At 26.6% G+C, this 26,073-nt stretch overlaps 2 protein-coding genes across 8 annotated transcripts; one reads left to right on the top strand and one right to left on the bottom strand.

Moving 5' to 3' along the window:
- Positions 1-292: 292 nt before the first annotated feature.
- On the bottom strand, positions 293-8,981 carry LOC100163497 (thioredoxin peroxidase 2-like). Of its 6 annotated transcripts, none has more exons than XM_016808830.2 (7): positions 8,643-8,978; positions 5,137-5,178; positions 4,432-5,046; positions 2,774-2,881; positions 2,594-2,711; positions 867-1,106; positions 293-795 (listed from the first exon to the last, which is right to left on the bottom strand). In XM_016808830.2, the coding sequence occupies exons 3-7, from the start codon at positions 5,003-5,005 to the stop codon at positions 621-623; spliced, it is 1,215 nt and encodes a 404-aa protein (XP_016664319.1). In that variant the 5' UTR covers positions 5,006-5,046; positions 5,137-5,178; positions 8,643-8,978; the 3' UTR covers positions 293-620.
- Positions 8,982-9,464: 483 nt separating this feature from the next.
- Positions 9,465-23,319, top strand: LOC100164936 (heterogeneous nuclear ribonucleoprotein 27C). Of its 2 annotated transcripts, none has more exons than XM_003248224.2 (11): positions 9,465-9,742; positions 13,450-13,490; positions 13,691-13,857; positions 13,936-14,122; positions 15,676-15,758; positions 17,110-17,208; positions 17,495-17,759; positions 17,821-17,934; positions 18,028-18,116; positions 20,441-20,522; positions 22,367-23,319. In XM_003248224.2, the coding sequence occupies exons 1-11, from the start codon at positions 9,705-9,707 to the stop codon at positions 22,498-22,500; spliced, it is 1,299 nt and encodes a 432-aa protein (XP_003248272.1). In that variant the 5' UTR covers positions 9,465-9,704; the 3' UTR covers positions 22,501-23,319. The 2 variants fall into 2 exon arrangements, with proteins under 2 accessions (XP_003248272.1, XP_001951157.2); XM_001951122.3 differs by having other exon boundaries at positions 17,998-18,116.
- Positions 23,320-26,073: the final 2,754 nt, after the last annotated feature.

Here is a 26,073-nt window from a genome sequence, read left to right as displayed (position 1 = left end):
TGTTATTTCAATAATAATAATTATTATTATTATTTTAATATATATGATATATATAATTTTTTTTTTACAAAAGAAACAAATTTTGTTTTACCTAGATTATGATATATTTATAAAAAAAATTTAGTGTTTATTGAAACTGAATGGACACGTTGTAAATATTATCGCGCGTGAATATTATTGTCATGTACAGTTAAGTATTTTTCTTTTTGTACAAAATCGAAGACTACATAAAACAATTCGTATATTTGTAGATGTCAGGCATGAATTAAGTGAAAATAAATGGTTGACATTATTTAAAAAATGATCTTTTTTTTAAATGTATTTCAATATTTATTTATTAGATACATTTTTTCACAGTAGTTACCAACACGTAACTTACAAGTTATATTTGGAACAGTTTTGTTAAAAATAAATACAAGTTGCATAAGTGCATTGTAGATATACATAGTACATGTAATATGAATGTCAAAATACAGGGTATCCCGAAGAATATAATTCATTATAAAGTTGTTAATTTCACTAAATTTACTTTTATTCAGTGGTATAAATGAACTATAATAATAATATAAATTTAAAATAGCTTAGCAGTAGTGATAATAATAATAAAAATAATAATACAATTATGATATAGTTGGTTCGCCCGGCTTCCAATCAGCCGGGCATAATGTTTCTGTTTCATCAGTGTATTGAAAAGCTTCTAAAAGTCTTAATATTTCACTGATATTTCGGCCTACAGGTAGATCATTAATTGTCACATGTCTTAAAATACCCCTCATATCTATTATATAATGAGCTCTGAAAATAAACATAAAATATATATTAAAAATTCAAGATAATAATGATTAGATATTAAAAAATTAAATCACCTGAGAGAATGGCCAAGTTCAGATAAATAACATCCATAACTTTTACTAATGACATGTGTTGGATCAGATAGTAGTGGCATTTTAGGTATGGCAATGCCTCCATCGGAGCGCAATGTACGAGACCATGCTTGGTGGGAAAGATATGAATCCACAGAACATGCCACTACTTCAGTATTTAGTGCCCTAAATTCAGATACTCTATCACTTAATGCAATCAGCTCACTTGGACAAATACGGGAACTATAAACAATTAAAAAAGTCAATATATATTAAAGGTAGGTAGATATTACTATGTTAATTTTAGTGGAAATATAATTTTTTAAACTTTTTAAAATATAAAACTTGAAGAATTATCTTGTCATCATAAAAATTAATTTTTTAGACCAAAAGATAGATTTAGAATTTTGTAAGGCCAAGGGTAAAATATAATATTAAAAAGTAAAAAGTATTACAATATTATATTTATATTTATATATAAATATAAATATACATATTTGATTACAATTGAAGTGAATCTATACACATAAATATAGATCATGTTAAAATATAAACATATTTAGTATTGCCCAAATGCGAAGCCGTGTGCTCAATAAATTTAAAGTACGGTATTAGTGTGGGCATAATAAGAAAAAATGTAAATATTACACGAGTTCTGAAAATGTTCTTTATAAATTAAAAACTATTTGTTTACAACTGAAGTGGATCTATAAACATAAATGTAGATCACATATAAGTATAAACAATTTAGTATTGCCCAAATGCGAAGCCGTGTGCTCAATAAATTTGAAGTACGGTATTAGTGTGGGCATAATAAGAAAAAAATTAAATAATACACAAGTTTAGAAATTGATCATTTATGAATTAAAAACTATTTGTTTACAACTGAAGTAGATCTATAAACATAAATGTAGATCACATAAAAGTATAAACACTTTAGTATAGCCCAAATGCGAAGCCGCGAGCTCAATAAATTCCAAGTACGATATTAGATTGGGCACAAGATTTAAAATTATTTGGTGAAATATTACAATGATAATGGTATTAGAATTGGTGATTGAACATGTTATCTTTTTAAGCCTTTATTTATATTCATATTAAAATGTGTCATATTATCCATCTCCCAACAAAAGATAAATACAAATAATAAAAAATAGTATTATTATGAAAACTTAACTGATACCTCAGTTTTGACACATAACATGGTAAAAACCAACTGAAAATTTTAGAAAAAATCTCATATATTTTATTTACATTAAATCTTATGAATAATAATTGTATTTTGCACATACAAACTTACTATAACTAGTATTTGGATCTTATTTTGTAACCTAAGTAACGGTTTACCATCGGTAACTATACTCTGTTCAAATGATATGATGACTTGGCGGCGACCAGACATATGGTCAGACGCCTTCCCCACTACGGTGACGTGTGGGATGTTGCTACGTTCATGTGCAAAACTTGGCCGCCGAGTCATTATCTTATTTTGAACAAAGTATAGGTGCATAAGAAAATTGAGACATACAGAATTTTTACAATGTTGTTATAAATAACAGGTGTTAACATAACATCATTTTGGTTAATTTATAAAATAAACATTCAACTCAAATTAATAATTAATTCATCCATATTAAAGTACATAATGAATAACTCAATAAAATATAATATTATTTCATCAACCTATTTAACTTAAAACTAGTAAAATTGTAATATGGAATATAACTTACAAATCTTGAGGATAAAAAAATAGGACTAAATAACGTCCACTGTAGTCACTTAATTTTAACTCTGTCACATGACCATTAACAACAGCTGTGGCTTTCCAAAATGGAGCAGGTTTGGAAACTGAAATAAAAAATTACATTATTTCAGTTATCAAACTTTTTTAGTTTCTAGTTTAAACACACCAATAGCTTTGCATTGGATTTCATCATGTTTTTGGTCCATTTTTTCATAATTAGATGTACTATGATAGTCATTTGATTGAAGACCCACTTCATAATCATCATCATTGTCTATTGAATAAAAAATTATAATTTAATAATGTTATTATTTGGCAAACAGATGTTTAAATAAAACAACCATTTATTAAAATCGGTCAGAGCTGCAATTTTTCGGTTATATATATGATTATATGTATATACTATTTATATATATAGACATATAAATTTAAAAAAGAAATTTCTCTTAAAATTACTTCAAATATATTTATGCCACTTAAAAATATATTAATTAAACATGATTAATTTTATTTTATAGATTTTTTATAAGTTATAACAAATAGTTTATCAAGGTCACAAGTATTAACATAATAAATAATTGTTTTATAATATAAAAATAAATGTACACGGTAATAAAAGCTCTGACCAACTTTTTCAGGGCTTGTTGATTAAAACTGTCCTTCAAACATACGGTCTCAAACTAATCTTTGGATTTATTATTTACCTAATACACAAAATATATTTGGTATAAAATACAACATTAAACGCGTAAGCTCTGACCAATTATAAATAAATAGGTCAAAACACGTTTTTCCACAACTGAAGACCCAAAACTAACACTGATATAAAAAATTATAATTACTCAATAATAACAAAACATAATCTAAATCGTTTAAATACAATGATTGATGATCTTCAATTGTTATTTTTAATTAATAGAAAATGTATGATAATAGAGTTTATAGCTTGAGGAATTTACTTAATAAAATTATTAATATATAACTATAATTATTAGATTATTTACTCATTATCAATGAAATTTTTAATTAAAAAATTAAAAGCTATAAACTCAAGGAGACATACAAAAAATACCCAATATTCAAACCTTTAATGCTCAAAGATTTCATTTGTAAGTCATCAGGCGAATCTTCATCATCATCATCATCTGTCTTAGGTTTTGATTTGCTTCTAACAATTGGACCTTCGTAAACTGTGCCCCCAGTTTTCATCACATGTTTTTTAGCCTGTGAATGATTTCTTAAGACTGTAATATCAGCAACTAGACTTTTGTCACAAGCTTCACATCGAGCTTTATAGCAGCTCTTTGGTTCTGGTGACAACCAGCCTTTGAATTCAGACAATTTTTCCCAGTCTGTACGATACTTTTGTAAGCCTCGTTTTCGTTTCATCATGTGAGCACGATTAGCAGCCGATTCTTGTTTTATTCGTAGTGGGGTCAAAACTTCTTCAATTGCTATGTCATCTTCATCAGCAGATTGTTTTTGTGCTTCAGCAATACCTGATTTGATCTCAGATTCAACCTGGATGTCCCGCTTTCTGAGGAATTTAATTAATTTAATTTTACATGACAAGTACTGCTATAATGTACAACACACATGCACTAAAACCTTATGTTAACACTTGGACCTTTGAACTTGAAAACCCTCTTTGGGAAGTTTTATTTAATTTAAACCTTTTAATTCAATAACCTATTTAAAATGTTGTTTATTCACTCTAAATAATATTTAAATTTATTATTGTTCAACATTATATATACCAAAATAAAATGCTTTTTTTTCTAATAAAATTATAATTGCAGCTCTGACCTGGCACCTAAATTTTACCTTTATTTTTATGTACATGATGTTCAGTAACCACAGACACCAAATTACCAGTCTCGTCGATTACATTCACTTCTTTTTGTATGTATTGAGTATTTGAGCTAGAAGCTTGTGGACCTTCATTGTCATCATCATCTTCGTTGGGTAATGATACCACGACATATTTGTCTCGTTGTGACTGTGCAGCCATTTCAGATGTAATTATTTCTTCAGTAGGATTTGTTTGATTCATATATAATGCTCTTGACCCAAGTGAAGATTTATCTTCCTTATTAGTCACTACAGCTATGCCGTAAGTTCCTTTTTTGTCAGTCACTACATTATACTCAATTGGTGGTATAGGATTGTCATCTGCATTAGGACAACGAGCACGTACCATACGCACATGAGCTTTACTTACACCATGAACCCGTAAAGACTTTAAATCAGCACGAAACATTCGTTCACATGCAATGCACCAAGCTTTTGTTACATCCCCATCTATTGGCCGCAACCAAGCATGAAATTCTGGAAACCGTTGCCATTCGGATCGAAATACTTGAGTGGGCGGTGTAAATGTAAGATGAGGTTGTGACATTTGACCTCGGTTGTTTGAGCCTGTTGTTAAAATTGTATATTCTTCATGTTGTTGATTGTTAGACATTGCGTAGAATCAAACAATATTATTTTAATATTAAAATGTATTTTGTTGCTTTCTGCTTCTAATACCTTGAAATTCCCTAAGTGCTGCGGGTTACTGAATTTCATCTGCTGCAAAAAATAATAACATATAAACTAATTAAGTAGCCTATTACTTTATACTTCCCATTATAAATTAACTGATCAAAAAGTAATAACTGAATCAAATTAACTTGTGAAACCTTAATAATAAAATAACTTAAATATATGACTTACTACAGTAAAAATTATTGTTAAATGTCAACATGTCTCTATTTCCTAAGATAAAATATAACTATACAAATGGACAAAGAGACCTCAAACTTGAAATTTCCAACAATTATTATAAAAATAAATAACAAATCTTAAAATAATTTTAGAATCTGAGCAGAGCATTGAATGTATTGGTTTTTATGTTTTTTTTTTTATTTTGACACTAAATAGTAGACAAAATACTTTGATTTTCAACTTTGAAAGTAATCTTTGTTAGAAAATCTAATCTTTTACAGTTGGTACGTAAGGGTAAAAATAAAAATGTTCTCGTATTTAAAACCTGTTTTTGACAAAATTGAATTTGTTATTTTGTTATAACTCAAAAACGACTAACTGCTGAAATTTTTTATGGATATCTATATAGGTAGCTTACTACTAGATATGAAATAAATATCGAAATATTTTGGCTCTTTTTGGATTGATTATAGGTTTATGTATGATACAAAATTTAATTTTGTTTAAAAAAGCTTGAAAGTGTAATAGAAGGTTCATCATGAGTATTTCTTACTGAAACTCAAAAATCTAAAAGAATAATATTTAATTTCAAGTTATGATGAAATTGGATATTTAAACAAAGAATAACAATAAGTTATTTTGTTATAATTCAAAATATTCGTGGAACTTGAAATTTTTATGTATAATACTATAGTAAAATCTTCCCTACACATATCTTCAAATAGCAGACGTTTTATCAGGAGCCAACTACAAACTTTCTACAGTCTGAATCCTCTGAATGGCAGACAAAGTTTTAGCAAACGAGTGTCCGGTATTTAGAGGTTTCACATGCAATGACATGTTCAAATTGTTTATATTAGTTTTAAGACTATATATAGTTCATACCATATTACATAATACAGTAAAATACATTACTTTAATAGGAACCTCTGCTCAGAATTGCTTCTTGTATACAATGAATTTATCATTGAATTTAAATTTAACACATTCATTACAAAGACCTATTCAATGACTTCTAATGTACAGCAGTGTTTACATCATTTTTTTAGGTTGAACTAAACCAGTTCAGTAAGTTTATTTGACACCAATGTCCAATATGAAAACATTTAAACAAAAACAACACCAAAATCATGTTATTATTCAAAAACAATTTAAATTGTGATTAATTAGGTAGGTATTTAGGTCAAATAATTTTTTATTCTAAATAATTACCTGAAAAAAGTATTAAAGACAAACATAGAAAAAAAATCATCTTTAAAATACAATATGTAACATATTAAACAAAAGATGTATAAATATTAAATCTCATTACACATAATATTGAACCATTCAGCCTTCAACCTATTTTATTTATATGTTGTGCATAATTTACTTGCTCAATATATTTATGATAGCTTAATATAATTAAGAATAATCAAAATCGAAATAGACTTTTTTTGTTTTAAAGCCAGTGAAGTTGAAGGGTTCTGACCCATCAATTACATGGAAAATGTGATATTCTGAGTTATATCATTACGCACGTTGAAGGACAGTTTAGAATACACAATCTCCTATCAATTATCAAGTAGGATACTCTACCTGATATTATTGTATACGTCTCAATATCATCTTGTTCAGCAGGAGAACCATTGATTTTTTCCATGTTTCTTTCATGTTTACGTGTAGCTAAATGTTTTTCAAGCTCACTTTTTCCAGCAACCAATACACAATGACAAACCTTGCATACAGCTTTATCTGGTAATTTATGAGGCATCAGCCAATCTTTGAACATGGTAAACTTCAACCAGTTTGGGTTGAATGACTTTTTGGTTAAACTCATTTTGCGGGACTCATCATCTTCTGTACGCATACGCTTATATTTTGGTTCTTCGGTATACATAATTCTAAAATGGTTATTATAACCAAATGAGGAGAATGGGATTTTAATGTTGATAATTCAAAGAGGGTTTTCATAAGTTAAAAATGTCTAAACTAAGTTTCTTAAAATATTATATTGGAAAATTTGTTTGTATTGGTTTGTATCATTAGTATGACAAAGGAAATAAATTTATGAAAACACCTCTTGAGTAATGACATGTGTAATAAAATAAATGATCTTGTTTTAATTTAAAAATATTTCTAAACAATGTAATACTTAAGCCTACAAATAACTACCAAAAAGCAGTACCTATTAAATACCTATTTATTTGATATAATATAAATAATAATATTGTAAATTTCTAACAACAAAGGCACCTACCTACTTCATTTTTAAAATATATTAAATCAAAATGTACCAAATTGAGAATTATTGTAGTCATATACTAGGTAATCAGTTTTATAGTATAAAACAATAATTGACACCTTACCATCATTCTTTGAAGTGTAAAAGTTTCTCAAATACATATTTACAGAAAACAGAAATCAATTAAAATAATAATATTGTTGGACCAAAATTATTTAGACTCGACAAAATTACATTTCATACATAATATAAATTATAATACCCATACATACCTAAGCACATACTAAATGCATTGGATAGATAGAAAAAGCATACCAGATAAAACAATGTTTTTAGTGGTTTCTACAGTAGGTATATATTTAGTTTCGACAAAGATAAATCAATCTTACAAAATATATGTCATCAATAATCATTGGTTACCAACAATTGCACATGTACTAATATAGATTTTTGTGGTTCACAAGTTTAGCCAAAAGTCAATTACAAACACAATAAAGGAATAAGTTATATTCAATTTGAATGAAATATTTTGATAATGGTTTCAATAACAAATAAATAATAAAGCTATTACTCTTGACATTACAGTATTACACATAAGTCTTGGGTATGAGTGAATAAGAAATAGGTAGGCGAAAAAATAGTGCCCAATTAGAATATCAGATATAAAATGCAAAAAAAAATTATACATTAACTAAATTACGATGTACAACTCGGACATTTTTCATAAATTACAATTTTAAGTAGAGGCGCTATATAGTATTACGAAGCACGCACGTTGAACACGGCATTTTGACATTTTTAACGCACACTGAAAACGGACGATTAACCAACCGAACGGATGCCAACTCGGGATGGACTTGCGACGGAGTTTTTGACAAGTATCTACCGTCTAGAGCGTTTTCGATGCCGCGGCCAGCATGCCGTTTTCCCGCGCAAGCGGACCGTAGATCGCGGTGGAAATGCAAATGAAAACCGTTTAACGGGCGTCACATCAACCACGGACCCGCCAAGCCGCAGACAAGGCCGCGGTCACCGTCAAACGCACAAACACACATACACACACACAAATATTTAAACAAAATCAAATGACGAAAAAGACATTTACCCAGAGTCGTCGTCGTCGATTAATTCGACTTTGGTAGAAGACATCGCCGGATTGGACGCGTCCGGTGGTGGTGCGTGCGGAACAGCTAACGTAAACGCACGCTTTGTACCGTCGTCTTCGCGGTGGCGTCCGTCGTAGAGTCGATGGAGTGAGTGTCCCTGGTTCGTCTGTACCGTTTGTCGGATACGATAAAAACGGTGAATGCAGAACGAATGTTTTGCTTGCACTGTAACTGGCAGTAGACAGTAGAGCCGGAAAAGGCTCACGAAAAAATGGCAGACACGATATGTGACGCACGTATATATATATATATATATATATTTTATATTAAGTTGTATTATAATATGATATTGTGCGTGTAGCGTGTTATTGTTTTTTTTTTCCTCCTTAACGTCTAGTCGCGTCTACTTGAAGCCGCCGACAGAGCGTGTTGCGCGCGACCGCGACGTTGCCGTTCCGTCGGTGACGCGCTGGTTTATCACATTTATCGTTCGCACGGACGCATTAAATTTCCCGGCAAGTTGTATTGGGTACAAAAAATATTATGTCAAACATAAGATTAATAATGGGCTGTACGACGACAATTTTAATGGATTTATCAGATTTTGGTCGAAGAATTATGATTACCGAACATAATAATTAACAAATGTCTCTGTCTAAGTCTGTGCGGTTGATCGCCGATCACGGACTAGCCGACTTTAATTTATCGGCGCCCAAATTGAAACCACCGCGGGGTCCGCCCAAAGACGTTGGATATACGATCAATCGGTTGACGTGAGTGCGACAACGCCGCGTATCGTGAAATGCCGAAATTTTAGGAGAGAGAAAAAATGCGGACGCCATTTTGCGTCGGACGTGTCGTGTTTTTGTGTCGATTCGATATGCTAAATGTCCGACAGCCGGACAATTATTAGACCTTAGTGTTTCGTTAAAAATTTTGTACATCTTCATATATTATTGCACGTCTTTGACAACCGTTGTGTTTACTTTTTATAGTTTTTTTTTTTATACTCATTTGATTTTATATTTTTATATATACAATATAATATAGAACACTACAAGATGAGAGGAAAATCTGATTTAGAAGAGGACGAACAAGGGTAAGTTTGATGGACTAGCGTTGTCTTCCACTTGTCTATAATTGTCACAATCATTTAACCTAAATATTATCCGTTTCCGATTTACCGCCCACGCACTAATTATATCTGTTCTGCCGTTATGAGCATTTTGTTTTCGCAGTAGTACCGGCTCGAATCCGACTCGGCCGCCGCCTATTCAATTTAAAAACGCGTTTTCACAATTTCGTATTTTTCTTTTAACATGTGTAACTTCTCTTTTGCTGATATAAATTCCATATAATTATCAATTCTTAGACCTAAGCATATGACTGTAACATTAACTCGTTTAAAAGATTTACTCATCAAAATTATTAATTTTTCTGTTTTTGGTTGAAATGTCTGAGGTTATTATGATATCTATTCCGGTTTTCATTAACAATTACTAAACATTTAATTAGTCAATAGTGAGCTGATGTCTCCTGAACATGATTCAGTGGATTATGATTATTACCATTCAAAAATAAATAAATTTCTTATGGAACTCTGCTTTAATATTCCAACATTATACTTATACCTGTGAACTAACAAACCTATTGAACCTATTTACTAACCTATGTTATTTAGATTTTTATCTGTCTAATAAAACAATTTTATACCACACATTTTTCTTAAGATACATATGGACTACCTATGTTATTAAAACATTTTATCAAAAAGTTTTAACATAAGCTTATTGTAATAAATGTAATAATCAAATATTTCACGTTACATGAAATGACATTTTAATCAAACTCGTATTTATTAAATAAATAAATATTTTATTTAGATACCTATCTACCATATTTTATAATAAAACAATATTTCAATTTTATTTTGATGTAGTCAATTACCTATATAGAATTATTATTAATTCTCTGTTTGAGATTAATTGTTATATGAATATACTAGTGATTTTGAGAGATTGCTCCAGTGCTAAATTTTTGAACGTTAATGTTTTTTGAGCTTATGATATATACCCCCCCGCAAACACCTATAGTTTTTATTTAGGTAAGATTATTAAGTATCATATCAATATAACTACTAAGTAAAGAACAAATTACATTAGTTACATAAGCTGGTGCTTATTTACAATTCATCTTTAAAATTTGTGAAAAAGTTGTCTTATTTTCATTTGTTAGTTAATATTTTGTTAGGAAAACAGTTCTTGGCCTTTACTGTGGGTAATAACCAAAAGAAGAGTTAAATCAAAGTTCTAAATACATTTTACCTAGTATAATTCCTTTTATACACTAATATAACCTAATTTAAAATGTTTCATTGTTGTGTAATCACTACGGCTTTTATATAAATATATAAAAAAATTCCTGGTACCCATAACTAAAGACTTAATGTATACAAATATAATATAAGATTATTAAGTCAATGAACATGTTAGTCAAAAAATAAGAGAAATTGTATATTCCTCTTTTTTACCTAACTAATGCATATATTATTATTTGTATTTATTTACCTTCTTAAGGAGGACGTCACAGACATGTTTTGTCGCCGTCTTACAAATGTACTACACGGCGAAAAACTGTTTTGTGCAAGACAACTTTTCTCATACCATATTTGTTGTAGAACTATCAAATTTTCACAACATGTAAAAAAAGAACTTTATTTGTGCAACCGCATGCTTTTTTTTATAGCACTCTAATCATTTTTTATAAGTAAATGAAAAAAAAACCAAATGCTTAGAAGCAAATAACTTGTATTGTATTTATGTTATCTAAAATATAGGCACGCTGTTGCATAGTTAATTTTCTAGCCTATATGTTTAGAAATTTTGGAGCCACTACTACAAACACAGAAAGATAAAAGTTGTCCTGCGCAAAACAGTTTTTGTTACGTTATACATTTATAAGACGGAGACAACACATGTGGGTGTGACGTCTCTTATTATTTGTTTTATTTATTTAATAGGTACTTTATTATTATTATCTAGGCCTTGCACCCGAATTAACCAGAACCCAAATGATTCTATTTTCAAAATACTCTAATAAAACGTTCTGGTTAACCTGAAATCCGAATAATTTATATTTTACAATCTTCATATAATAATATAATTTTCTATATATTCTATGTGGTTATTTCGACTTGGTAATTAATTATTTGTTTAATAATATTTTGCAAATAATATAAAAAAATTTTAAAAAATAACTATAAAAAACGCCTGTATTAACCAATAATAATAGTTATTAACACTGAAATATATCTTTAAATTTTTTAATCTGGTGTTTGATCCATAAATCATTCAGGTACAAAGCCCTGGTTATCATAACAAATATGCATGTATACCTTCTGTGCCCACTTAAAGTTTATTACCTATATTATTACCTATATTCATTCTCAAATTAGTTTTTTAAACTTTTAATCTTTATATGGTAAATCGAAGAATAATACCTATACTATAAACAATTAGGTATCACTTATATTACACCTAATTTACAAAAAGAAACAAAAAAGTTAGTGTAAAAAGAAAATCATATATTAGAAATATTAAAATATGGAGATCACCTAAATTTTATTTATTTAATTCTCAGTATTCCTATTAAAAATGTCTATATTTGTGCCTACATTGTAAAATGTATTTATACTGTGTCCTCGGAAACAGGGAACATCATAATTCATTACCTTAACCAAATTTTGAATTGAGTTTGTAGAACATGAAACTTTACTAGCCTATTCATCAATTTCTATGACCTACCATATTTTTCTACGCATGTATTCTACAATATGTATGCAATATGATTTTTTTTTATGAAATGTAGACTCGTATTATAATGACAATTTAGATGGTGCACAGCTTATGAAGCCATGTTTGATCAACTTGTTTTCTTAGCCCTAAATGAGAGCTAATCAAACATTGTCGTCAGTGTAATTTATAAAATTAAATAAAATAATGATCAGATTGATGGATTCTGATATTAAGAATTAAACATTAACATAAAAATAATTATACAATATTTTAATTAAAATTAGTCTTATTTAGGATATTTTTGATTTAAAATTTCAACAAGGTAATGCATAAAAATAACTTTAAAACAATTTACCTATTTAAAAACTAGGTATTAATAATATTCTTCTTATTCAAAATAATTAAACTTGTATTACCCAAGCATGGAATAGAAGAGTTATAAAATGTATTAAGTCATTGAAGGGTCAGTAGTCAAGTATAATTTTCTAAAACCCGTATTCAAAAATAGGTAAATGCTTAGTTATAGAAAGTTATCTGTTTCAGTGACACACACGGTAGCTATATTAATATAGTTATCTCGATTAGACAAATTATATAATAAATATAATACCTAACATTCTTAATAATCTTTAAAAAAAATAATAAACTATTGAATAATATTAAATTTAAATGAAGTACTCAAAGAATTCAGCTAATCTAAATGAATTATATCATTTTTATCATTATTATCTAAATGAATTATCTCCCTATAATTTTTTTTTTTTTATTTAATATTGCTTCCTATTTGGTTCTTTACGTTTTTGGAGATTTTATAAAAGGTTCAAAAATAATGTTATACAATTCTAAAATACTAAAACAAAATAATACATATTTTCTTTAAATACCGAATTCATATGAACATATTATAACAAATAAATAAATTAATATTGGGCGATAATTTCTTTATCTAATTATTAGGTTGACTCATTTGTATATAACAACATAATACTTTTATTTAATATTATTATTGCAGAAAATTGTTTGTCGGTGGACTCAGCTGGGAAACTCAACAAGGTAAGCTTACTAATATTAAATATGCATTTAAAATAAATAAATGGACAAACTCAAAATCAACTTAAAATATGAACTCTTAACTTCAATTTTTGAGATATGTTAAACAAACATTTTGGTGATCAAAAAGTTACTAAAAAAATGTACTAAACACCATCTTGTTATAAAAATATGTAATGAATTTGTATTTTTTATTTCTTTAGAAAGTCTTCAAAGATATTTTAATCGATACGGCGAGGTGATTGATTGTGTTGTTATGAAAAATAGTGAAAGTGGACGGTCAAGAGGTTTTGGTTTTGTCACATTTGCTGATCCAAATAATGTAAATGTAGTGCTACAAAATGGACCGCATGTTTTGGATGGCCGCACTGTAAGTGATAATATTGTCATTAATTTTATTAATAATTAATTACTAATTTTTTAATTATGAAATCTATTATTTTTATAGATCGACCCAAAACCATGTAATCCTAGAACTTTGCAAAAACCAAAGAGAAGTTCAAGCTATCCTAAGGTTTTTTTGGGTGGTTTGCCCTCTAATGTTACTGAAACTGATTTAAGGACTTTTTTTTCACGGTATGGAAAAGTTATGGAAGTTGTAATCATGTATGATCAAGAAAAGAAAAAATCAAGAGGTAATATTTAACATATTTTTTCTTTTAACCTAAAGTTTTTTTAAAAAAATATTAGGTTTCTAAACAAACATAAAACAATTTAATAACAATTTAAATGGTATATCTACTTATATAATTAATTCATTCATAAGTTATCTATAGTATAATTATAAAATGGTTATTTTCTCATATTAATTAGGTTTCAAAATAGATATAGATAAATTATTTTTAGAATTTAAGATTGAATTAGACATTAATGAAACTTAAGATTTCTAGTTACACATTTTTTTTTAAAATCATGTTTTATTTATACACTTACTAATTTAGGTATGTTAAAAAGTAATACTTTTCTGAAATTTTATTTTTATATATTAAGGTTTGTTTTGTTTAATAGAATTTATTATCTATACCATAAATCTACAATTTATGAGACTTAGAACTAAGTATTTGACTGTATTACAATTGAGTATATAGAATATACTAACATTTATTTACACTTTTGAACCAACTTTTCAGTATTTTATACATGTATTCTCAATAGTATTACTTATTGAAATAACTTTTTTTAATTTTCTTAACCTTAAATATTACCCATCTGTTTTTGTTTCGTAAATAAAATGTACTAGTTCTATTATATTATTATATTAAGATGTTAAAAATGTGATTATATCTTTTATGTTTGTTTATACACCTATTTATGTATCTTAATTTAAATTAGTATTATTATAACACTGCTACTAATATCAAAATTTTGGTGATTTTCTACTATATGATATTTTATTAACTTATTATCAATATATTAGTTAATTATTTTTTTAATAATAATTAATGTAAGGATTTATTCGTATTAACTTCACATATGGTATGTTATAAGGTATTCGTTTTATATTACTATTTTTCATTTAAAGTGTTATGTAGGTAAACATACAATTTTAAATTTAACATAAACAAACAAATTCTTACTTGTATCGCTGACATTTTTTATTTTTTAATTTCCCGTAAGTAATTTAATTTTTCTTAGTAATGTACCTTGAATACTATTTAATTTACCCATAATTCGAGCATTTTAAACTTAATATATTAGTGTTGCTGATTATAATACAATAAACTTCTCATCCTGGTGGGTTTGACTAAAAAAGATATTTTGGGTTGTTAATTTTAATATAACGATGAATTGAAAAAAAATATTACAATCCTAATTCTTAATTGGTAGTTAAAATATCAATTAAAGCCATCAATATGCGCTTGATAATATTATTACTTTTAACTTAGATAATTTGGGGCGATCATAGATCAATTTATTCTTATAATAAAATTAACATCTCAAATTTAAATAATATCTGTGTTGTAAATACAAAGACTGAAGGATTGCATGTATCCTCTTAATCAGTTATTTATTTTAAATTTATTATGCTGTAATTTAATGTCTTCAGCTACTTTTACTATTACAATAATTTTGATAATTACTTTTAATTACATAATATATTTATTGTAGAAATTACTAAATAATAGCTTATTAGCAGTGTCAACATGGTGTTGAATTTTCACCATAACGTAACCAATGGTGTTTTTAGGGTTTGGATTTTTGTCGTTTGAAGATGATGATGCTGTTGATAGATGTGTAGCCGAGCATTTTGTCAACCTTAGTGGCAAACAGGTATTATTATTTTAGTAAATAAAATCCAATACCTAACTGTAAAGTTGGGTAACTTTGAATATTTAATATGTGTTGATCCCAAACAGATATATTATTTTTTTGATTTGACATTCAATTCTGCTTTCAAGCTATAATAGAAACTACAAGATAATTTTAAATTCAAAGTTACTCTTTTTACCATAATTTATCTATATATTAATATTTTTCTTTTGGTACTTGATTGTTTCAATTTATATATGATAATGGTGATGAAATAAACTTAACTAAATCATGTTAGACCCTTTCACTGCCTCTATTGTACTATAATGTTTTTACTGCATATTAAGTTATCTATTGAGCAATAGTTTTACTATCACAATAAAAAAATTTATATTATTTAATATTGTTACATTCTAAAATGTCAAACAACGATAATATTAGACATGTTATCAAATATTATTTTTAGTTTTTCAACTTAAAGTAGACGTACTTAGATTAATAATTATCAAAAAAAGACTGTCCTTTTTTTTTGTGTTTATGTAAATTTAACGAAATTCCACAATGCATAAACAAAACTGTAGTCAATGTTAAACTGTTTGAATATCCAATTTATTAAAATGTAATCCTACCAAATTTAAAACAATTTTGCTAAATAAAATCATATCCTTTTGTAAAATATTGTTTAACTAAAAAGTTAAGTAACTTTTAAATAATATATTTTATACATTTGTTTACAACTCGAAGAAGGATGTAAAAATTACACTTTACTATTTTTATTTCCATGATACAATTTTATTATTCTTACTGAAATTTAAATACTATAATACATATAATATATTATATTATAAAAAACACGTTGCAGTGAAAAGGTTAATGATAAATTAATAGACATTGACTAATTTTTTCAACAAAATGTTATAATTTCTTTGATTTTTAATTTATTGAATCCATTTTTACACCAATAACAAAGTTAGATGTGTTTATTTATTCTACTAAATAATTTTTTAATGTGAAAACATAAATTAAGCAGAATTTTACTTGTCATATTTTAAAGATATTTATCTTAATTATATATTATTTCTCTAAGGATATTTTTAAAATTATAATATGTAATCATACTTTAAGAGATAAGTTTAAGTTAATGTTTAAAGATATGTATATATATATATATACATATAAACAATAATACATTATTATAAATTATTATAGAAATAATCTGTTTTACCTATTATAGTAATTATCATATATATTTTCAGTTATTGCTAAGTATAATTATTTAATATGCTTTTTAATTTATGTGATAACATATCAACAGTTAATATTATCAAAGCTTAAATACTTAATATTCATATTTAATATTGGTGTGTTTCAGGTTGAAATTAAAAAAGCTGAACCAAGAGATTCTAATAAAATGAATGATGTTGGAGCCAATCAGTGGGGCATGAATCAAAATAATCATTTAGCAATGGGTGTAAGTTGTATAACTTAATATACTTTAAAACAATTTTAAATAATAAAAATTAATTTACATATGATCTGTAGTAAACCACTTTTAAGTGACTATATTATTGTAAAAGTTTATGTACCAAGGCTTTTCTGATATTTTTTTGACAAACGTTTTATTTTCATTGTTGATAAATTTGTTAAACATTGAGTAAACTCCTAACTAATTCCTGCCTTAAATGGCTATAGAAGCAGTTTATTTTTATTAAAAAGTTAAATTATTTTAAGTATTTATTAATGAGTTATGTTTTTAGGGAATGGGCATGGGTGGCCCAGGTGGACAAATGGGAGGTCCCATGGGTGGAATGGGGCCTATGGGTCCAGGAAATATGATGCAAGGCTATCAAGGAGGATGGAGTTCTACTCCTCAATCTCAGTACCCAGGTTATGGCACTCCATCTGGTCCTGGTGGATTTCAGGGTTGGGGAGCTCCACCTGGACCGCAAGGTCAAGGAATGGCTCCTCCAACTTGGGGGTCAAACTATGCTCCACCTCAACAACCTGGATACGGTTCATATGGTAAACACATTAAACTTAGCATTAAATTCATTTTCTATATTTGTATTGTATAATTATTTAGCACCTCAAGCACCTCCACAGTCAAGTTATGGAAATAACTGGAATTGGAATATACCCCAGAATGGACCTGCGGCAGCTACTGGACCTCCTGGACAAACTGGGCCAGGACCTCAAAGTAGGCTATATTTTTATTTTTTATAAATCATTTAATTGTGTTATTAAATTCTCACATAATCAGATGATATGTATTCTCGTTCTGCTGGAGCAGCACCAGCCACTGGACCTACTCCGCCTGGAACTGCCCCACAAAAAGCTGGTGATTATGCTGGATATGGAAATTACACTGGCTATCAACAGGTATGATTTATTGAATAATTTATAAAGATCTTTTAGTTCCTTAATTCATTTAAAATGTTTTATGTAACTTTTGTATAATAGAATATATTTAAAACTAAAAATATAGGACAATGTAAATTGTATGGTTTTAAATAATTTATGCATTTAAAATTATAATATATAAACCCAACATATAACTTAATTATTAAAAAGTAACTATTCAATTTCTTGATTTATTTTAAATTAAAAGTTTTAAATGTTTTTAAACCTAATTTAGACTATTTAAATATACAAGCTAAACGAAAAATCTTCATATAGTTAATTAAATTATTTTGTGTTAAATGTTAGTTGTAGAATATATTTGTAATCACAGAATTAAGTTTTAATTGGATAGCTGAATAATGATTTGAATGTTAACTCATACTTGGTGAATGTCAGTTGTAATATAATAATAGTATTTATTATCAATGGTTGTAGTTATCATTTTTCCAAAAATTTGAATTATTCAATGATGAATTTAAAACTAATTATTGTATAACAATGAAATCTTATTTTATTAACTTATGATAATACTTAAAGAAAGTTAAAGACATATATTTGTAGTTGTTATGATTTAGTATATGTTTTGTTCGGTTCCCTAATAGAATTTGCGATTATTTTTAAGTAAAGCATCCACGGTACTCACTTTATAAGACATTTATAATCAAATTTATCATAATAATTGACTAATCCCAAAACAGCTTTAAATCTATGAACATTTAAGTACAATGAGACAATTGAATGTGATAAACACAATTAGAAGTTACATTGTACCTCAATTTATTTGCGTATAAATCTATAATTTCTATTTTTATATGTTACCTAATGTTCAAAAGTATTTTGATTTTCATCCATGTGTGAGGATTAAATATTGAAATTTAAGTACTTAAAAAATAAGTTAAAATATGATTTCATGTTACATCAATATTATTGTTATTATTAATGTTTTTTAAGTTGTTATATGGAAAATAGTTTGTCTAAGAATATTCCTTACTATTATAATCATATATATTAAATCTAAGATTTATTACTTTTGTGGCATATTTTAGACCCTAGTTAAAAATTAAAAATGGGTTGATGGTTTAAAAACCATAACAATAAAATTGTTTTTTTTTTTTTTTTGTAACAGTTAGCTTTAATAAAAGAATATCTCATAAATATGAAAATTTAAACTGTTTTGGCTATACATAATGTTTAGACATAATTATAAATTAAGATTTTGTAATTAAATAATAAATTACTAAATGGTTTTAATATGTACTAACTACTAAGGTATTATGTTAGTACTAGTAGTTGGTTAATTATAATTTTAAATACTTTTAATATTAGTAATATTGTTAACAATATTTATTTTTTATTATATGCATTATTTACATATAATTAAGATTTTTATCATAACTATTTTTGATATTTTTAATGATATTTAATCTACATAATTTATTTTAAGATAACATATCAAATTAATATTTTTTTTGTATTATTTAATATTATTAATAAGTAAATGGTTTGAACTTCATTTCGTTATTTAAATTTACTTTACAACAGTATTTGAGAATTTTTTATTGGACATGTTTGAGATTTTATTTCATAGGTAATTTTTTATGAATCTCATCAAATACATTCAAAATAAAAAAAGACTATTTTAATTTTTTCATTTACAATAGTTACAATAACAAATTTAAATGTCATTGTTAATAATACCAATAAATTAAATGTACATTTTTATTTAAATATTTTTTGTTAATCTTTGTTACTAAATGTTAGTTAAAAGAAGTTAATTCAACTTATTTCATTTAAAATTTAAACCTAATCTTAGTTTTAAAAAAAAAATTTATAAATATAAAGGCCGTACAATTTGCACATGTTCTAATTAAATTGAGCTTATACTGCCTTTTAAAATTCTGCTTAATCAGATAGTATCTTAATGAAAGAAATTATATTTTGCTTATGGTTCTGTGAATTTAAAATGTTTTTTTTATTGTTTTCCTAATGACATGTACCTATTTAATAACAAATGCAATTCACATACTACTCATTTATTGAAAAAAAATATAAGTTTTATTATTTTTACATCTCTATGGTATCATTATTTTGAAAGGCAGATAATACTAAATTTAATTTAAGTTTGTTATCATTTTATTTATTATTATTATCATTAATTATTATTGTTGTTGTTTTTTTTTTAGTAATCAATAATAATGGTAGTTAGTTGTAGTAATAATAGTAGATGTAGTGATAGCAGTAGTAATAGATACATAATTTTACTTTTTGTTATGGGATAATATTGGAGTAAATTATATTTTTAGGATTCGACCAGCTATGGTGCAGGCCAAACTTATAGAGGGGCGGACGGCACAGCCGCTGGCCTCGGGTCTGGCGGTGGGTATGGTAAGCCATTTGACTTTAAAGAATGGCCCACTTCATGACTGATTGAATTCAATTAACACTTCTCTCAATATTCACTGGTTTGGGTAACACAATTATTATAATAACGAAACAATTAAAAATAATATAACTTAAAAAAAAAGAAAAATTTAGGAATATTATAGTATCGATTAATATTTGTAATTCTTACGTATATAATAGAATTATATATTAAATATCTATATTAATACAATCTATTTATAATTACTACATAATACTATTTAACTTATACTCGAATAACAAATGGAACTTAGCGTAATAATTATTATTTCCCTAGATTCTAATGGTTTTTTTTTTATTATTATTATATATTTAATTTAGCCTGTTTTTTTTTTCTTTTAGACATATGACAATTGTTATCATAGTTTGTTTATTTTTTTCTTTGGTCTTAAGTAAAAAAAAGTAACGGCACCATGTTTTTTTAAGGTGAAACCAAAAGTGAGACTAGGCAGTACATCTAAAATATTTCGAATATAATTATTTTATAACTTAGTGTGAAGGGAATCGGGTTAAGGAATATAAATAATATTAACAAAATTCGGGTAAATTTCAAGCTCTTAGGTTTATAAAATTACTTTTAAAAATCACATTGTAATAGATAGCTAAAGAACCACTGGACTGATTAATTGGTAAAAAAATTTTAATGTACATACAGGCTTAAGGAAGATTCTCGAATCGTTTAAAAAATAAGTGTTGTTTTCATTTTTAAGTAGAAGTTGAATTATTTAATGAATAAGTCAAGGTTACTTTAAATATCTTGTCCCGACTATTTGTCATTTTTTTTTTTTAATATATATATATTTATATATAATATATAACAGAAGCTCGTCCTAGTAAGTTACTGGTTTTTTTTATAAAGTCACTATTTTTAAAATTTAATAATAAACTTAAGATTACACAATTAGTGGATAAACTTTAAAGTAATATTATCTGTATTTACTTATAGGATGACATTTTCTTAGTAATAATAATTTTTATTTTTTGAGAATATTACTCTCAAAAAATGATTTTTACCAAAACTATATTTTTAAAGAATTAACGACTTAAATGTGATGAGTTATAAGCATATTTTTTGTACAAAATAAGTCTAGGTTTACAGTTGTTATGGTCTTAAATAAGAATTTGTTTTAATTATTGAATTTTTTTTTATCAAGACATTTTATATATTCGACGGATAGGACACGATTGAGAACTTTTTTAACCTGTGACAAAAGCTATGAAATATTTATATAGATATTTATTTATATATTTCTCGTTTTATTTATTATTTATGAATGTTTAATTATTTTGTGAAAAAAAATACAAATTTGAGCTTTATTATTAATACTTTAGCCTGTAACAATTTTTATTTTGAGAAAAAATCCTATTATTTATTGTCAGTTAGTGTTTTTTCAATGATGTAGAAGGTCGCTTTTGGCGTGATTTAAAACAAAATAATAATATAATAATAATAATAATAATAATTGTTTAAATATTAAAAAAAAACAATACAAACAATTGAGTGTCCATTATTAATTAATTCCCCTCCTATTTTTTTGGGCGACATTGCGAGTTGTAAGTAAATGTGTTTTCCCATACTTATTCAAACTGGCAATAAAAATCATTTTCTATTGTCTCCATCAATCTTAAGTAAAGAATGTCATTCAGTTATGAAAGTCGGCCATTTTTTTTATATATATATATATACATAATTTTTCTTACTTGCAGTGTTGCCTATTCTTTTCTATCTTTTTAATGTTCTATTTTTTCAAAAGAAAAAATTGAAATTGAAAATTAGGTATTTAAATTGTCAACTTTCTATAATTTAGTGGCCCCAGTAGTGACGCCAGTCGTTTCCGCCGGAGTACCGGCGGCGACGTACAATAACGCCCCAGGACCAACCAGAGCGAATAATTATAATTCAAACCAAGCACAACCATACCATCCTTACAGGCGCAACTGAACGTATTATTATTTGACTGGATCATCACTGGTGACATATGTTCACTTATGCTCCTCGAACTATTTCTAATCATTCTTATTAATAATAAACTACTATTATAAGCTATAAAATACACATTGTGATTGTGTTTATTTATAAGAAAGAAGCTGATTACTACATTAAATCAACATTTAAGTATTTATACTTACATGTTGATTATAATGTAATAATATTATAAATAGAGAATACCTTGTCATTTTAATTTTTTTTTTTTAATGAATTTTATCGTGATTATGTCCAAGCATACTGTAAATAAATTTGATTTTTTTGTTAAAACCTATTAATAGGTTATTTTGGTCAAGAACTAAATATAAAATATTAAAGTTGCTTAATAGTAACCCTAATAAATTATTTAGTATATTATATTAAAATTTAATTCTTCAAAATCACAATATTTGTCAATTTATTTCTTTTTGTTGTAAATAATAGTTTTACTTGACTAGTAGGTATTTTCAATGAACTAAAAATGAATTTATAATAATTAATCTCTATAAATTGATTTATAATCATAAAGTCAGTTATCGCCATGTATTTTATATTTATATCGTCTGTTGCGTGAATTTAATTTACTGGTAAGTATTTTTAAATGTCTTTAAATAAAATTAAGTTTTAAATACTGAACGCAACTAGAAAATTCTTGGTTGTAAAAAAAAATTTTTTGTTAGGAAATTCCTTGTGTATTAGTATAAGTGCTCCATAATTGTATGTTATCAAGTTAATTCAATTAAATATTGTATTTGAAATTACAATTCCATTACAATAAATATACATAAAAATGAATTGCCAAGTATCCATTATTTATGTATTTATTTTTTAAATTGATACTGGAATTTGGCTGCATTAGCAGATAGTTACAATTATTTTAAATTGAATACAATAAATCTTGATGGTTAAAACAGAATTTACACTATAATATTATATTTTACTTTTTTACACCAATTCGAATGCTTCAATTGGCAGTGTAATGACAGCACTATCTAATTACATTTTTCGTATGCGTCATTTAGATAATTTAAAAAAACTCGTCTTATCTAATATTATCTTATAATCTGAGAATGTTTAATATATTGTGTATAGTTGATTTATGATAACGTCATACAATTGGGGGTCCAGGAATATTTGATAAGTGTTGATAAGTAGTCGCTAATTAATTCGTATTACTCACATTTAAAACATGGTTAAAAAAATGATCCATGATTTAAAAGCACGGCCTTTTCCACATTCACAATTATTGTGTCGTATACTAGGTATTTCAAAATAATTTTTTACTAATAAATAATATAGTTAATTGGTGGCTAGTGCTAATAATATTTTATGTTTGGAATATCAGTTCATAACTAGAATACGGGTTTTATGTTTCACATGCGTGTACCCCACGGCTTTAGATAGTATGGTTGCATTACTTACGGCAAGACGTACCACAAACGTTCTTACGAAATCAATCCAAGCCCGGATTAAGGGGGGGGCATGGCCCCCGGGCCTCGAAAGTTAGAATTTATTTAGAGGCCTCTAATTTGTCCATTACTTTTTTCGTTATAGGCTATGTAACACTAAATAAATCACCTAGAAAAAAATCGATGATTATTTAGCAAGGAAAAAAGCTTGTAAATTATAATTTATAAATAAAATGATACATTATTCATTATTTATTACTATGTGCCTATATACCTAATATATTTCAAATGAGGCCCTTGTACGAAAATAAAAAATTAAATAATATACAATTTGTTCCAGGGTGATGTGACCGACCAACGTCATATGAAAGTATACCAAAAATGATGAAGAAATACCCTTTAAAGATTGAATATAACTTTTTATTTTTTTAGTTATGAGCTATCAACTTCTTTTTATCAAAACCATGCGTATCACGCATATATTTATGTATCTTCAAAACTTTTCAACATTTTGACGTAATTTTATTTTTATTTTAAAGCTATTTAATTGTCCTATCAATTGACATACGCAATTAAACCAGAAATGTGCTAATTATTTTCATTAAATTTAAAAAAAGAGAAAAAAGTTGGCAAAAATTAGTATTTTTAAAAGGAAATTGTACATTATTCCAAATAATTTATTATTAACTATGAGTTTTTGTTTTTTGTATTATAAAAACTAAAATTTACCGAATATTATAAAATTAAACGAATGACGACCAATTAACCGACTCAATCCTAGGAAAACTAAGATTGTGACGATTAACAGGAATATATTATGAAAACCAAACTTTTAAGGTATTCTAGGTTTATTAATGTTTTATTCAGCATAATTCAGCAGAATAATACAAAAACAAAAAACCCATACCAAGTAATAAATTATTTGGAATAATACACGATTTCCTTTAAAAAATGCTAATTTTTGCCAACTTTTTTCTACTTTTTTAATTTAATAAAAATAATTAGTGCATTTCTAGTTCAATTGCGTATTTTGGAGTGTTGATAGGACAATTAAATAGCTTTAAAATAAAAATAAAAATACATAAAAATGTTAAAAACTTTTGAAAATACTTAAACAAATGCGTGATATGTATGATTTTGATAAAAAAAGTTTGCCCATAATTTAAAAAAAAAAAAAGTTAGACCCAATCTTTAAAGGCTATTTCTTTATCATTTTTCGTATACTATTATATGACGTCGCCTAGTCACTTCACCCCGGAACACATTATGTACATTAATATTTTTTTTTCGTACAAGGGCCTCATTTAAAACTGGCCCCTGGGCCTCAAAATGTCTTAATCCGGGCTTGAATCAATCAACTGATTTTACCTAAGATTCTGCAGTGCTATCTATCAGTTTGTTTATAAAACCTTACTGTTTTAATAATTTGATATTCAAAAGATGCCGCCAAAAATAAAATAATTTCCATAAATCATATTAATATCAATGTACCTACTTATATTACTAAGGCTCTACATAGAATGTGTATGCTATGCCACCATTTTGCGACTCATTTTTCAATGATAAAATTATTAAATAAGGGGGGGGGGAGAAATTCAAATTCGCATAATATTATTAGTCGCAAAATGGCGGCGTAGCATACCTGTATCTATAGTGCCCTAATATTACTATTAACCACGGCTTTAGATAGGTTCAATTCACGTGCTGTTAACTGAGCTATAAATACTGATATTTTGCTTTAATAATCTATATACTTTATTACGTTTTACCACGATTAAAGATATATCGCATATTATATAGTATAATATCTTTAATCAAGCATGTTACTGACATTATTTTGAATTTTTAATCTGTTGTGTACATGCACCTCATGACGCATCCAAAACTACATTTAGTGTTCCCAAAAATAAGAAAAAAATGAGAAAAAGCTTAGGGAACGGTTTTAAAAAGAGCCATCGTGTCTGCGCTAAGCATTTTGAAACAAACGAAATTAAAAGTACTTGGGAGTCTGGTGGAGGATTACATAAATACACTGTAAATTTAATATACAAATGGTAAGTAACTATAAACTTAATATTTATTTCTTAGATATGTTTGAAACCTAACCGTTTTTATAAATGTACCAACTGTATATGACTCA

This window comes from Acyrthosiphon pisum, chromosome A3, assembly GCF_005508785.2.
Source record: "Acyrthosiphon pisum isolate AL4f chromosome A3, pea_aphid_22Mar2018_4r6ur, whole genome shotgun sequence".
Taxonomy (NCBI): domain Eukaryota; kingdom Metazoa; phylum Arthropoda; class Insecta; order Hemiptera; family Aphididae; genus Acyrthosiphon; species Acyrthosiphon pisum.
The sequence above is the reverse complement of the archived record's forward strand: the minus strand, read 5'-3'. Positions and strand labels throughout refer to the sequence as shown.

Coding starts and splice junctions, on each gene's coding strand:
- LOC100163497 (XM_008190382.3), bottom strand. CDS start 5,071: ATGTCTAACAATCAACAACATGAAGAATATACAATTTTAACAACAGGC. Junction 2,712..2,773: donor AATCCAATGCAAAGCTATTG/GTGTGTTTAAAC, acceptor TTTTTATTTCAG/TTTCCAAACCTGCTCCATTT. Junction 796..866: donor GAACTTGGCCATTCTCTCAG/GTGATTTAATTT, acceptor GTTTATTTTCAG/AGCTCATTATATAATAGATA.
- LOC100164936 (XM_001951122.3), top strand. CDS start 9,705: ATGAGAGGAAAATCTGATTTAGAAGAGGACGAACAAGG. Junction 9,743..13,449: donor TTAGAAGAGGACGAACAAGG/GTAAGTTTGATG, acceptor TTATTATTGCAG/AAAATTGTTTGTCGGTGGAC. Junction 18,117..20,440: donor ATTACACTGGCTATCAACAG/GTATGATTTATT, acceptor TTATATTTTTAG/GATTCGACCAGCTATGGTGC.